This window comes from Monodelphis domestica, chromosome 4 (assembly GCF_027887165.1).
Source record: "Monodelphis domestica isolate mMonDom1 chromosome 4, mMonDom1.pri, whole genome shotgun sequence".
NCBI lineage: Eukaryota > Metazoa > Chordata > Mammalia > Didelphimorphia > Didelphidae > Monodelphis > Monodelphis domestica.
Genome location: NC_077230.1, coordinates 8,374,543 through 8,388,682, shown reverse-complemented (window position 1 = coordinate 8,388,682; position 14,140 = coordinate 8,374,543). Strand labels below are relative to the sequence as shown.

The 14,140-nt window shown below is 38.4% G+C and overlaps 2 protein-coding genes across 2 annotated transcripts; both read left to right on the top strand.

Annotated features, from left to right (window-relative positions):
- The first annotated feature begins 3,057 nt into the window (after window positions 1-3,057).
- Window positions 3,058-3,915, top strand: LOC100618457 (keratin-associated protein 7-1). Its single transcript, XM_007493172.2, has one exon. The coding sequence runs from the start codon at window positions 3,095-3,097 to the stop codon at window positions 3,356-3,358; it is 264 nt and encodes an 87-aa protein (XP_007493234.1). The 5' UTR covers window positions 3,058-3,094; the 3' UTR covers window positions 3,359-3,915.
- Window positions 3,916-10,677: 6,762 nt separating this feature from the next.
- On the top strand, window positions 10,678-11,219 carry LOC100023311 (keratin-associated protein 8-1). Its single transcript, XM_007493171.2, has one exon. It carries the CDS (start codon window positions 10,737-10,739, stop codon window positions 10,926-10,928), a length of 192 nt encoding a protein of 63 aa, XP_007493233.1. The 5' UTR covers window positions 10,678-10,736; the 3' UTR covers window positions 10,929-11,219.
- Window positions 11,220-14,140: the final 2,921 nt, after the last annotated feature.

Genomic DNA, 14,140 nt, shown 5'->3' with positions numbered 1-14,140 from the left:
AAAAAATCAGATGTAGACTAACATCTTCCAACACGTAGGACGAGAAGATACAAATGGATAGATACCATAAATAGAATTGTAATGGCGGTCTGGTATGTGTGCATATAGTATTTTCTCTCCTTTGGGAATGCTGGAGAGTTGGCCTCCTGGGGAATTGTGATGATTGTAAGGGAGAGACTGTAGAGCCTACATAGACATTCTGTAACTGATTCCAATCCTCCAACTATGTGGTTAGAGGAACATTTTGATTCACTGTGTAGCCAGAAATGATATCTTCAGAAAGGCCTGAGTCAGCTTTGAGCACATCTCTTTGCTTGATTTGCATCCAGGAGAGCTTTGGCAACTATTAGGTGACTGTGCAATAAGAGGAAATGCATTATAAGTAGTCAAACTGAGGCATCCCTAGCCTTTTCATTCATTTTACTATATTCTGGGTGCAAAAGTCTCTGTTTAGGAGATATTGAATCTTTGGAATCTCGGAGTCAGAATTAATTGCAGTTCACCTAGAATCAATAATCCAAGGATGAAAGAGCAATTTTAAGGCTTAGACATGCAGAAGGAATCATCCATCAGTCAAACTATATCTGGATGGGACTTGATGGGACAAATATTATGTAGGTATTGAGCCAGTTTTCCTCAAAGAAGCCAGTGGTGTTAGAATCAGCCCTTGAGGTACAGGAGAAAAGATACTGTTTATCCATAATATATTTTTGAAGTTTTCCTTTGTAAAATCTACTGCAATAGAACTGGGGTTCTGGTCACTAGCCTTTAATGATGAGGAGGGGAGGTATCATAGCTAGTGGGGGCATAAGTCAATAATGGTAGAGAAAAGAAATATCCAACAACCCCTTCAGTTCACTCTGGAACCTTAAGGAGAAGCTGTAGCCTGCCTGATCTAGGGAAATGGGGACAAAGTACGCCTATGACATAAAGGATTATGTCATAATTATATTAAAAGAGAAGAGAAGGAGATTGCTTTGGCTCTCATTCATTTGAAAGGCAAACTATTGCAGGAGGAAAGGCAGAGCAACACTCTCTCCACTGTCCAATACGGGGTATGGGGGGTAGAAGGGGGTAATGATAGGACAGCCAAAAGAAAAAGAAGAAAAAAAGAAAATATTACCAATGAAAAAATTCATAATCTACAATTCTATAATTTGCATCAGAAACAAAATCTGCTTCAAAAAATGTGAAATTTATAGAATTAGCCACATAAAAAGGAAACTGGTCCTTGTAGTTTATCTTTACCACCGTGACAAGCAATAATCAGAGGCGTCATAAAAGAAAAGAACCGAGTGTTGTTACATTCTTACCCATCATTGATTTCAACATTCAAGCTTGCTTTCCCAGGAATTGTTAACCACCAAACATAACAATCTGTCACTTTGATATCTGAGTTCCTTCAAGTTTCACCGGTGAAGCCATTCTCTAACTAGGCATCAGAATGTTTAAAGAGATTTGACCAAAAAGGTGGGGTGCTAGAGTTCCAGAAGTTGTGCCATTAATTAGGTGGATGCCCATAAATACAAGAATTGTAGCTTAACTGGAGCTATCCCATGATTTGGGACAATTATAGCCTTGCCTGATGTTGCCATCCAAATGGGAATACGTATCTTTGCTTGTTTATGTTATCAAGTGATACCCAAAGCCAAGTGCAAGAAAAAAGATGCCACTAAACATTTCCATAATTCCCACGTCCCTAGTGCTTTAGAAACACTTTTCTCCCAACAGTCCTGGGAAGCGAATAGTTTAAGGGATGTCGTGGTACAATGGTGAGAGCCTTCAACTGGGGAAAATTTGAGTTTGAATCTCGCCCCACATCCTTCGTAACTGTAAACCCCAAGGAAGTCTCGTGGCTTTTCGTGGACTCAACTTCCTTATCAACAAAACGAGTATGATAATAGCACCTGACTCAGCGCATTATTGTGGGACTTTAATGGTCTAAAGAAAAGGTGTCTAACTTGGGGCCAGCAGCCACAGCGCAATAACATGCTCCTCAGTACAATCCCAACCAGGTCAAAATGGATTGGGAAAATCAACAAGTAACAATACAATATAACATAGACATGCGAATAGGCGGTTTTCTAAGGTAAAATGCTGCCTGCAGGAGTCCTGATGTGTGATCCAGTGGCTCCCAATTCTATTTTGAATTTGATACTACATGTGCTCTATCAATATTATTGGTTCTGTTCAGCAGGGTCTGACTCTACAGAACTCCAGAGATTTCTGTCCCTGGGATTTTCTTGGTAAAGATACTGGACTGGTTTGCCAAGTCTTTCTTCAGTGTGGCTCTATTTTACAGAGGCAACTGAGGCAAGTAAGGATGAACTGACTTGCCCAGAATCACAAAGCTAGCAAGTGTCTGAAGCTGAATTTGAACTCAGATCTTCCTGACAAGCCCCATGCTCTATCCTCTGCACAACCAAGGTGCCTCATACCAATTTTAGTCTTTGTGTTTTCCATATATGTATATACACATAAACACACACACATATAGTTACCGAAACTCAGAAAGGCTAAATGATATTCCCAAGATTATGCAGACAAAAGTGTCAAGGCTGGTAGAGAGAAACTGATTCCAAATGCAGTTGTCCTTCTGCTGCTTCACTCTCTAAATACCCTGCTTATCTATGAACAAAACAAAAGATTTATTTTCACTCATCTTTGTTTGGAGTTAAGAGGGAGGAAAAGTGATTTCTTGTTTTCCGTATTGCTTACTTACATTTGGAAGGTCAGTAGAAATGGGTATAAAATCTGCAATCAGCCATAACACATGATAGAAAAGAAGTGAGAATTGTGCCACGCAATTCTGATTAAGTGAGTTCATTATCAAAGGCAGCCATCATTTGAAGACACAGCACATTCCTATCTAGCCAGCCAAGCTTCCTGAGATTTTTATAATGAGTTTAAGGACCTCTTTATATGTCATTACGTGTGACAGTAATGGGATTCTTCATGCAAATTAGAGTGAAAAAAAGCTGGGGAGGTGTGCCATGCTCCCAAGTCAAATATATAAAAGGCCCGTGCAGAAGAAGGAATTCAGACTTGGATAACTTGCTCCTAGGAGTCTAGTCAGCCTTCAGCACCTGCCATCATGACCCGATTCTTCTGCTGCGGAAACTATTTCCCAGGGTATCCTTGCTATGGTACCAACTGGCATAGAACCTTCAGAGCAACCCCCTTGAACTGTGTTGTGCCACTGGGCTCTCCCTTGAACTATGGATATGGTTGCAATGGCTATAGCTCCCTAGGGTATAGCTTTGGCGGTAGCAACTACAGCAACATGGGCTGTGGTTATGGAGGCAGCTGCTGTAGACCTTGGGGTTCTGGCTCTGGCTATGGCTACAGCACCTATTGAAGACGTGTCTACAAGCAACAGAGCGAACGATTTTAGTACCCACAGCATAATCTCTAGACTGGTCGGAGCTTCCAGGAAGCGTTGAAGCAATCAGATTCCATCTACTGCTTAAGAACATTTTGCCAGATTCTCCGCGATGGCTCAGCACTTCGATGGGCCTGGAGAAGCCACTGCTGGAGACCTCAGAGTTCATTCATCGGAACTAAAACTCACTTAATATTTTTCTGGATGTTAACCATGAAAAACATGTTCACTTCAAGTTCGCTCTGTTATTTTTGTTTCTCTCCTTCTGCCTGAATGTGCTTCAGGTTGGGAATGAGAAGGGTGTTGGAGGGTTAGTTAGCTCACTAATAAAACCAGTGCATTCGAAATACCAGCCTTGCCTTTGTCCTGATTGTTGAAATCACTCTGGGCTTCTATTTCCTCTCCTTTACGAGCCACGGTTACTACTTCACAGGGAGATTCCTAACCAAATCCTGTGAATTGATGCCTGGGGTAAGAGGAAGCCTCATTCGGATGTTCACCTTTTGTCATGATGTTTACTTTGGAACCCCCTTAAATAAAGCTGTTGGTATGCTATGAGCTCCTTGAAAGGAAACTGTCCGGAAATTGTCTTGGTATCTCTCAAACTTGGCACATTGCCTAGAACATAGGAGGCATTCGTGATAAAGGCTACTTGATCAGTTGACTACTAGAGGAGTCGTAGAGGAAAGCAGAGTTGCATTGCTTCCTTCTACTCTTACATTTTAGTTGGCTCTCCTTGAGGATCTTTATAAAGGTCCTCTTTGGCCCCCACTCTCCAAGGGAAAAGCCTTCAGGGTTCCAGAAAAATTCTTTGAGTGGTCACGGTGTTTCTTTTCTTATACAATTGGCTTGAGTGATTCATGCCCCCCCCCCCAGTATTGGGGGGCTATGACTTGATCTCCAACTCCATTTGACCAATTAACATGAACTTTTACAAAGGGATTATTTACTTCAAAGATACAGCAAAAAAATAACTATATAAGCATTTTCTTGCCCAAGTCTCCAGGAGGGTATATTCCCCCTTACACCAAACTTTGATCTCTTCTTACATTTGATTTGTCCCAGGATTTTGCCATCCAAAGGCTGCATTTCCATGAGTCTATTCTTTGTTTTAGCTATGATTGGACTAGGGTCCAAAAGGTGATGCCCAAAGATCAATCAGTGATGCAGAACTTGGCCTGGATTCCAGCTCCTGAATTCCTGGGGGACTTTTTCTTGACCTCTTAAAATTCCCAAGTTTGGAGACAACATTTCTTTCACCTTTCAAGGGGAGAAGCAACTAAAATACCCAGGATCGAGGTATACTTAGGGCTGTGTGATTTCAGAGGCCCTACTTAGAGCACAGCCTGTCACCAAACTCCATATGCAGAACTGAATCCCCCAGTGAAACCAAAAGAGAGGCCACCAGGCTTTATTTAGACATTTGTGAAGACACCTCAGATCTGCTTTTTTAAAGGGCTGGGGGCCCTCCAACCCCCTGGCTAATAGAGTGGAAAGAGTTTCAAAACATCTCTGCCTGCTTCAGAAACTCCATGGTACTTCCCTTCAATATCAGCACAACTCTTCCCCAAAGCAAAGGTATCCTCTCCAATTGGAAAGAGGTTGGTTCCTGCCTGAGATCCAGTGAATCTTAATTGCCAAGAATATTACTAGCTAGATATACTCTATCTATCGTCAAGAGCTTTTTCTCCTTCCTGGCTGACCACTCCTCAGTTTCTTGTGCTAGGTCCCAGGGCACTACCACTGTAGATGCTCCAAAGGGTCTGTCTTTGGCACCCTTATTTTGTTTGTCTATGCTATCTTTCTTAGTGATCTTGTCACTTGCCGTGATTGGATTATCATCTCATTGTAGACTGTTTTCAGAACTGAGAATCATCTGCATCAAAATGCTGGTTGAATCCATTCTAAGGAGACAGGAATGGGGAAAAAAGGAAGTTGTGGAAGACACCAGTTCAGAGTGAATGGGCTCCATTTTTTTTCAGTGAAATAGGAGGCACATTATTCAGCTGAGAAGATAGGGTGGGGGATCATTGAGGCTTGAGGACCAAAGAAAACATTTAGAAAAGTCATTGTGATGGATAGGACAGCAGGTTCCTTGGAATAAGTCAAAGGATTGGCTTGCCATCCTGATGGCTAAGTTGAGATGATGTAACCTAAATCTGCACTGGTTCTTGTCAGCATGGTTTTGTGCTTTCCATGTGAGTAGGAGGAAAACTAGCATAAGATAAGAGTGAACTAAGGCTGAGGCCTGGCAGGACATGGAATGGGCACTTAAATCAATGTGAGTAGCACAAGGGCAGGAAGAGAGGGACCAGGATGGTGAAAGGCTTCAAGGAATTGCCATATCAGAAACTGAGGATATTTAACACATAGAAGAAAAGTTAAATGGGGCCATGATAGTTATCCTTGAGTGCCCAAAGGATTGTTACTTGAAAGAGGGAACAATTGTGGTATGTTTAGCTATAGAGTGGAACTGGGAACAACACACAGGGGCAAATTTAGATTTCATGCAAATGAAAATTTAGCAATTAAAGCGACATCAACATGGAATGGGCTGCCTTAGGAAATCTTTAAGCAAATGTAGGGTATGTTTTAGAAGAGACTTTTTTTAGGTATGAATTATTGAGATACACTCACTCCTACTCCAAATTTCTGTGATCCTTTACCTGTGATTACATGTTAACTCCTTAGAAATGTCTTCCAAATTACTCTATTCTTGCAGTCTTATGTATAGATAGCATAGACTCAGTAATTATTTGTTTAATAATTCAGGTTGAATAATGAAATGTTTAGTACTGGCAGAACAAAGGTTTCACATAACAATGATCTCTTTATCTTGCTTTAATATGCCTATTTTCCCTTTCTTACAGCTCCTCCCACTGAAAACAAAATAAAATGCTTATCACAAATGTGAATAATTAAACAAGACAAATTCTTAATTTACAGGATCCAAAAATATTTGTTTGAATTCATACCCCAAGTTTATTATTTCTCCTTTAGGGAATGGGCAGCTTATTTTTTCATGGGTCCTAGGAATTATGCTTGGTCAGTGCATTGGTCAGAGTTCTTAAGTCTTTAAAAGTTGTTTTTATTTATACTGTTGTAATTGTAAAAAATTCTAATGGATTGTTTCATTCACCCTGAATCAGTTCATATAATTTTTCCTATGTTTCTCTGAAATGAACCATCTCCATAAGAAACTAAAGTTATTTAGTTATTCCCCATTGGATGGGCACTCTCTTCATTTCCAGTTCTTTTGACATGAAAATAGCCATTATATAGCTATAATGTATAAGGAGTATATTGGATAGAGTGCTGGGCTTGCAGTCAGAATGATATAAGTTCAATGTGATCTTGGACGAGTCACTTAGGTCTCTGAGATTCAGTTTTCTCATCCGTAAAATGGATGTAATAACAGCACCTACTTCTCAGGAATTTTGTGAGGCTCAAATGGGATAACTTGTAAAGGCACTTTACAAAACATAATTCTATACATTTTAATGCATGTGGATCTTTATTCTCTTTTTTAAATCTCTTTTTGAATGTTCACTTAGTAGTAATACAACTAGGGCTAAAGGTGCATGCATAGTTTAGTAACTTTTAGGGCATCATTTCAACATCAGTCATTTTACTTATTTATTCCTTATTCCTCTAACTTATTTCTTTTTATTTCTCTCCTCAACTTTATTCTTATGTTTCCTTTATATCAGCTTTGTTTGTTTTCTTAAAGTGTACAGTCAACATGGTCAGCAGTTAAAAGCAGTCTTGCCACTGCTGTTGTCTACCACCAAAGCAACAAGCACTCCAATTGTTGGTATATATATATTTTTTTTTTCACTTCAGTGAAATGATCCTGACAGCTCTGACTGAAAAGAAGACACCTGGATAGCTGAGTGGAACTCCTCTGACAGACTTTTGGAAGAACATGAAAAAGAATACACGCACACACACATATCAGGGAAACACAAATGGATTTCAATTTGTACCATCAGACTAACATCTAAATTGATCAAGGTTGAGAGGAAGACTATGGGAGAAGTACTCAATTCCAAGAGAAAGAATGGCTATGATTTGGGGGCTGGTAGATAAAAACTAATAGGATTAAGATAGTGCAATATATCTGTAGGAAGTTGATCTTAATGAAAAGAAAGATCACTAAATAAAGTAGTAGGGGAAGGGGCCTGGAAGTGTCACGAAAGAGCAAAAAACATATCTATTCCCCCTCATTTTCCAGTGAAAAGGGAAGGAAGGAAGAAGGGAAGGAAGGAAGGAAGGAAGGAAGGAAGGAAGGAAGGAAGGAAGGAAGGAACGAAGGAACGAAGGAAGGAAGAGAAGGGAAGGAAGGAAGGAAGGAAGGAAGGAAGGAAGGAAGGAAGGAAGGAAGGAAGGAAGGAAGGAATGAACGAAGGAAGGAAGGAAGGAAGGAAGGAAGGAAGGAAGGAAGGAAGGAAGGAAGGAAGGAAGGAAGGAAGGAAGGAAGGAAGTAGAGAAATGTTTCATGGGCCAAAATGGAATTGGAGGCAGGGAACTGAGAAAAATATAGCTGCTGTGGAAATTGATCTTCTTTGAATCAGACCCCTTGTGAGTCTAGAATCTCCAAGTCCATGGGTCATGGTGGAAGTCACCCACAGGATAAGTCCAAAAGTTTCAGAAAGAACCAAGGAAGATATATGATGTACTATCACGTCCCTAATTGTGCCACCTTGGTGACAGCTAGTTTTTCTTTCTTGCTTCCTATACTGAACTCAAATATATATATATATATATATATATGTAAGTTTATTTTTATGTTTTTACTTCTTTTGCTTTGAAATCCCAATGATCCCATAAGGAAGGCTCCAGTTTTTCTGTCCTTGGATATGATCACCAGAATTCCAAAGTGGGTGGATGCCCAAACCCTACAGCACTGTCAGAGCTTTTCTATCTCATCAATGATAAAGCACATTAAGACAAAAGCTTTTCTTCCTATAAATTATCTTGTGAAACACTTGATAGCTATTTATTGGAGGCATTTCGGTAAGCTCATTACACAGCAAAGGAGAATTGAAATGTAAAAATGTTTCACAAGAACACCTCACATGTTCCACATCAAATAGCAGAGTCATTTATCTGGGGTAACTACAAAGACATTGAAAAGTAGCTAAGCCACAAAAATGTCCAGAGAAGAAGGAAGTTGTAATTTATTTTTGGCTATGTACATCATTATAACTCGGTGTACCTGAGATTCAGCTGAGGTCTGTAAAAAGATGTTTATCAGATGAAAGCCAGACTTTACTGTAGCTACTCCCGAACTGTATCTTCCCCTCCTTCTCCCCTTCATTCTCCCTTTTCTCTCATTGGATTCATGTAGAGAACTGGCACTGAGGAACTTCTATTAATACAAGTCATCACCTTCTCTACAGCCCAACACTGTTTCCTAGGTCACTGAGAGGATGTGACTTGTCCATATTCAACCAGTATTCTTTAGAGGTAGATCTTGAACTCAAGTGTTCCAAAGGCAGATTATAATAGTCCAGTGGATAGAGTTTTGGATTGCAAGTCAGAAAGACCTGAGTTCAAATCCTGATTCAGATACTTACTAGCCATGTGATCTTGGGGAAGTCCTTTAACCTATATTTCTTTTACTGTAAAATGGAAATAATAATAGCACTCACCTTGCAGGATTATTGTAAAGATCAAATATGATAAGTTTTTAGTGTTCAGCACAGTGTTTAGCACATAATAAGCACTATACAAATGTTTATTCCTTTCTCCACTCTATCTACCCTGCCATACTTCCTTTCCCTTATTTTAATTTAGAAAGTGTAACAATAATTAACTACTTTAAAGGAATCCTCCTTCTGGATAGAATGTCAGACGGGATGAATGTGGCCAAAGTACTCATATAGAGTACTTCTAGGGTTAACATTTAATTGACTAACTTTTGGCAAAAGAGAGAAACAATATTAAAACATGAAGAAGTCTTAGAAGTCTAGTGCATGAGGAAAATCAGATCAGGGAGGCGAACTGATTTACCCAAGGCTATATAAATAGTGACAGTGTTGGCACAAGAACCTAAGCTAGACCATATTGACATTGTTTATAGAAGATCTGTCTGTAAACCTCAATTCAGCATTGGTGGAAATAATTCACCACATTCTACTAGTTAAGTAGTGAAATGTAACATGCAAATTATTGAAAGATTCAAGTAGAAGAGGGTTTGGGCATCATTCTTTGAGCCTTTCAAAGCTTCCATCTATTTCAGAGGAGCTGTTTATCAAAAAGTAAAGTAAATAATGCCCCTGCATAAGCCATCACAGACTTTGTGACTGATGATTCTGTCCTTGTCCCCCATTTATAAAACGATAGAGCATCTGATAGAATAGCACCTTGAGGCTCTCCGTAATTGATGAATGTGTATTTTTATTCCAAAATGAATGGGTAGGTTCCATCTTTAGTGGATATACATGAAAAGTAATAGCTGAAAAGAAAGTCTTCATGTGTCTAGATAAGGTGTTTCTGAACTATTTAGTCCCTTGAACTCTTCATCTTTCTACATCTCATGACCAACAAAAGGCCATGGCGAATGAGCAATTACATATTCACTTCCCAAATCTGTGACTTGTATTTACAGTTTCTGCAACATAGTAAGATGAAGCAAGACCTAGATTTTAAGTCAGAGGATATGGGTTAAAATTGTATCTGGGCTGCTTGGATAAGTCACTTTCTTTATATGAAACACGTGAGATATTGTTCTAAGGGGCTCATCAGTAGGAATCTAAATCTAAGTTCTTTAGCACCATAGTTCATGCAACTGAAGCAAAAACAAAACCAAACAAATTACATACATCCTTTTCGTTTCAGCTGTATGAAACTATGGTACTAAAGAGCCGAAAAGCTCACATTAGATAAATAAAGATTCTTTCAAACAAACCAGACTGAAAGAAAGAGGATAGATAAGCCCTTGTTTCCAGAGTCGTTTTGTCTACTTTGGAATAGTAAGTGGGAATAGTGCTGGTAAATTAGAAGTGAAGAGTAATATGAGTGCTTCTGAGTTCTGTAAAGACTCGTAATGGAAGGTCTCTATGACCAAGTACTTTGAACATCCTGCAAGCATTTTTCAGTGAATGTAAACAATGTGTTCAAGAGATTTATTATTGTGGTAAATCACATGAAAACACCCCTAACAACTATGCCATCTTTACATAAAAGCACGTTAATGATCTCTTTTCATTCAGATTACTATAAAGAATGTTAATAAGGGTCTAAAGTTATGGCCACACCCTTTGGGGAACATATATAAGGTCCCAGGACCGAGGAAACTTATCACATTCAGGAAACTTGTCACTTAGTTGAACCTTCAACGCTTAACAAAATGAACTACAGTGTCTTCCCCGGAGCTGTCTATCCCGGTTCCTACTGGGGCAGTTGTGGCTACCCCTTGGGCTATAGTGTTGGCTGTGGCTATGGCAGCACCTATTCACCATCATGCTATGGCTTTGGCTATGGATACAATGGTTGTGGACCATACGGCTACAGAAGAAATTGGCCTTTTGGACTCTACTGATGGGCTTAAGCAACTGAAACTTATCAAGTCTGCATCTGTCTGCCATCTCTGACATTGCTGCTCTTCTAGTTTGGTGCCAGGTCCTGTAGAACCAGCTTACAAGCCTGGAATATCAAGATGGAGGACCAACTTCACATCAAGCTGAATGAACTGGATATTAATCATTTGGACATTTATGGCATGTCAGAGCTTTAATCTCAGTTCTCATGAATCTTTCATTACTTTGATCTTTTCTGTCTTCTGAGTCTATTGAATTCTCAATAAACTTGTTTCAGATAGCATAAGAAATTATTTTCTGAAGTACGGTTTCATTTCTTTCTATTTATAAGCTTTCTGCTGCAATCCTGCAACTAGTAGAAAGCAGAAATATTAATGGCTATGAGGCAAAGAACAGTGCTATAACAAGAACAGTTTTATCTGTGAGGGGTCGATCCAACCCATAAAGACTATGGCTCTCATCTTTGGACTGAGGGAAGAGGATAAGGTGGGGCTTGGGAGAGAAATGTCCTGGGGTGGCAGTACCACATTTTACTGAAAGATCATGAGGAGCAGCATAGGGATATAGTTGCTGCTCAGAGGAACAGAATTAGGATAGCCCCTAAGCAAAGGTTACTCTGTCATCTTCCCTTTTCTATATTATTTTTCCATCTTGATTGGTTTCCTTGAATACACTGGAAAAAGAGGAAAGAAGAGAAAATCAGGGGTAAATTATCTTACATGAGCAGGTGCCAAAGAATCAATACGGTGGAGGAAAAATAGGGTGAAAGTTGGGGGAACAATTCTTGAACTTTACTCTCAATGAAACTGGTAAAAAAAGGAAATAACATCTACATGTTATTAATTAGCTATGGAAACCCATCTTACTTTATAGGTATGTAATAAAGGGAAAGGGAATAAGAAAAGAGGGAGAAGGATGGAAAGGAGGGTTAACTTGGGAGGCAATAGTCAGAAAAAATATTTGTTAACAGGGAAATGCTTAAAGGAGGGAAAAAGAGGAATAAACAGGGAAAAATAAGATAAAAGGAAATACACAGTAATCATAACTGTGAATGTGAATGGGATGAACTTACTCAAAAAACAGAAGAGGATAGCAGAGTGGATTAAATGTCAGAATCCTCCAATATGCTGTCTAAAGGAAACACATTTAAGGCAGGTAGACATGCAGAGTAAAGGTAAAGGACTGAAACAGAATCTACACTATGCTTTAGCCAAAGTTAAAAAAAAAAAAAGCAAAGATAGCAATTGTGGCCTCAGATAAAGCAAAAATGAAAACTGAGCTTTTCTCTTCCCCATCCCCTGATCTTTGTCTTTAATCTGCCCAGTTATTTATAGAAATATAGATGTAGAGCAGAAACCCACTCATTTAACAGATGAAAAAATAACAAATCTAGAGTACTCAAATGAATGGTCTAAGATTACATTTGTCTAAGGAATAAGTGTCAGAGATAGTATGAGAAATCAACTCAGAATCCAAACTAATGCTCTTTCTATAATATTATGATGCTTTCCTTCTTTTGGAAAGTCTTTGACTTTAGATCTATATAAAGTCCTTGTATGTCATTATTTTAATTCCTCCCTTAGAATCAGTACTAAGTGCTGGTTCAGAAGATCAATAAGGATTAAGCAATTGGGGTTTAGTGAGTTGCCCAAGGTCACATGCTTAGGAAATGTTCGAGACTGTATCTAAACCTAGGACCTCCCGTCTCTAAGCCTGTCACTGTATCCACTGAGCCCCCTAGCTGACTCAGTATAAGGCTTTTTAAAAAAAAGTCTCACTCAGAGAGTCATGGGAAATACTATTTTGTCAAGAACAACAATAACAACAAAAATTTGCTTTGATAGTTAAGTAGAAATAGTGCAATAGTCCCAGGCAAGAATTGACTAATATGAGAATTAAGGCATCATATTAGTTTGAGTGGTAAAGAAAAGGCTAGAGTTGTGTCTTATCTAAATTTTTTAATCTATTCCAAGAATCAACAAAGCAAGTACTTAATGAATTTTTGTTAATTTGGATAGTAAATGTCCTGATGGAGTCTTATAATTGACTAGACTTAACTCTAGATAGTTCAGATATGAACTTAATAATTTTTAAAAAGAATATTCCTGATGAGAAAAAAGGATTTCTGATGAAAAGCCCAGGGATAAGTAGGAACTTTGAAATACAAACACAGGAGTCAAGAGAAACATAAAAAGTAAATGCAAATGAGCAACTAAGGGACTGTAAAAGGATGAAGTATTTACATTCTAACTGAGGGAGAAAAAAATGTCTCCACAGAGGTGTAATGACATTAGCAGGTCATAGAAAGGGTTGTAGAAAAAGACAGAGGGTCTGAGAATAGCTTTCTTATGTTTTGATAATCTTAAGAGACTAAGGGAATGAAAAAATAATATACTAGGGAAGAAAGGAGGAGGAAGAATATAGGAACTTGCTATCTCGCATAATTAGACATGAAAGAAAAAGACTACATAAATAAGAAGGAAGAGTGGGGAGAGGACTCTTATATTCACCTGAACTGGTCAAAGGAAGATAGAATACAATGAGTTTGACTTACAAATACATTCAAGTCAACAGAGACATAAGAAGGGTAAGAATAAAATGGAAGGAAGACACAGGGAAGGATTATTCAAATTTTCTGTTCAGCTCTGATCGTTTCATCAGGAATGTTTGAAAGTTCTCCTATAATTATATTCATTTTTCCCCTGAAGGATTATACTTGTTTTTGATGTGTATGTGATTCTTGGTTGTAACCCTAGCTAATTTTTCTTCCAGAATATCTTATTCCAAGCTCTATGATCCTTTAAAGTAGAAGCATCTACGTTTTATGTTATACTAACTGTGGTTCCAAAATATTTTAATTTTTCTTTCTACTTGCAATATTTTCTCCTTGACCTGGGATCTCTTGAAGGTAGTTATGATATTCCTGTGGGTTTTCATTTTGAAATCACTTTTAGAAAATGTTCAATGGATTTTTCCAATTTTTCTTTTCAATTTTCTTCTTTTTCATTCTTCTGATTTCTTTTGTCGTCTCTTGATGACATTAGTTTCCACTTGCCCAATTCTACTTTTTAAGGAGTCCTCTTCAGTGAATTTTTGTAATCTTTTTCCATTTGTCCAATTCTGCTTTTCAAAGAATTCTTCCTTTCTGTGGATTTTTTGTGCCTCTTTTAACATTTTGTCTATTTTGTTTTTTAAAGTGCTATTTTATTTAGTA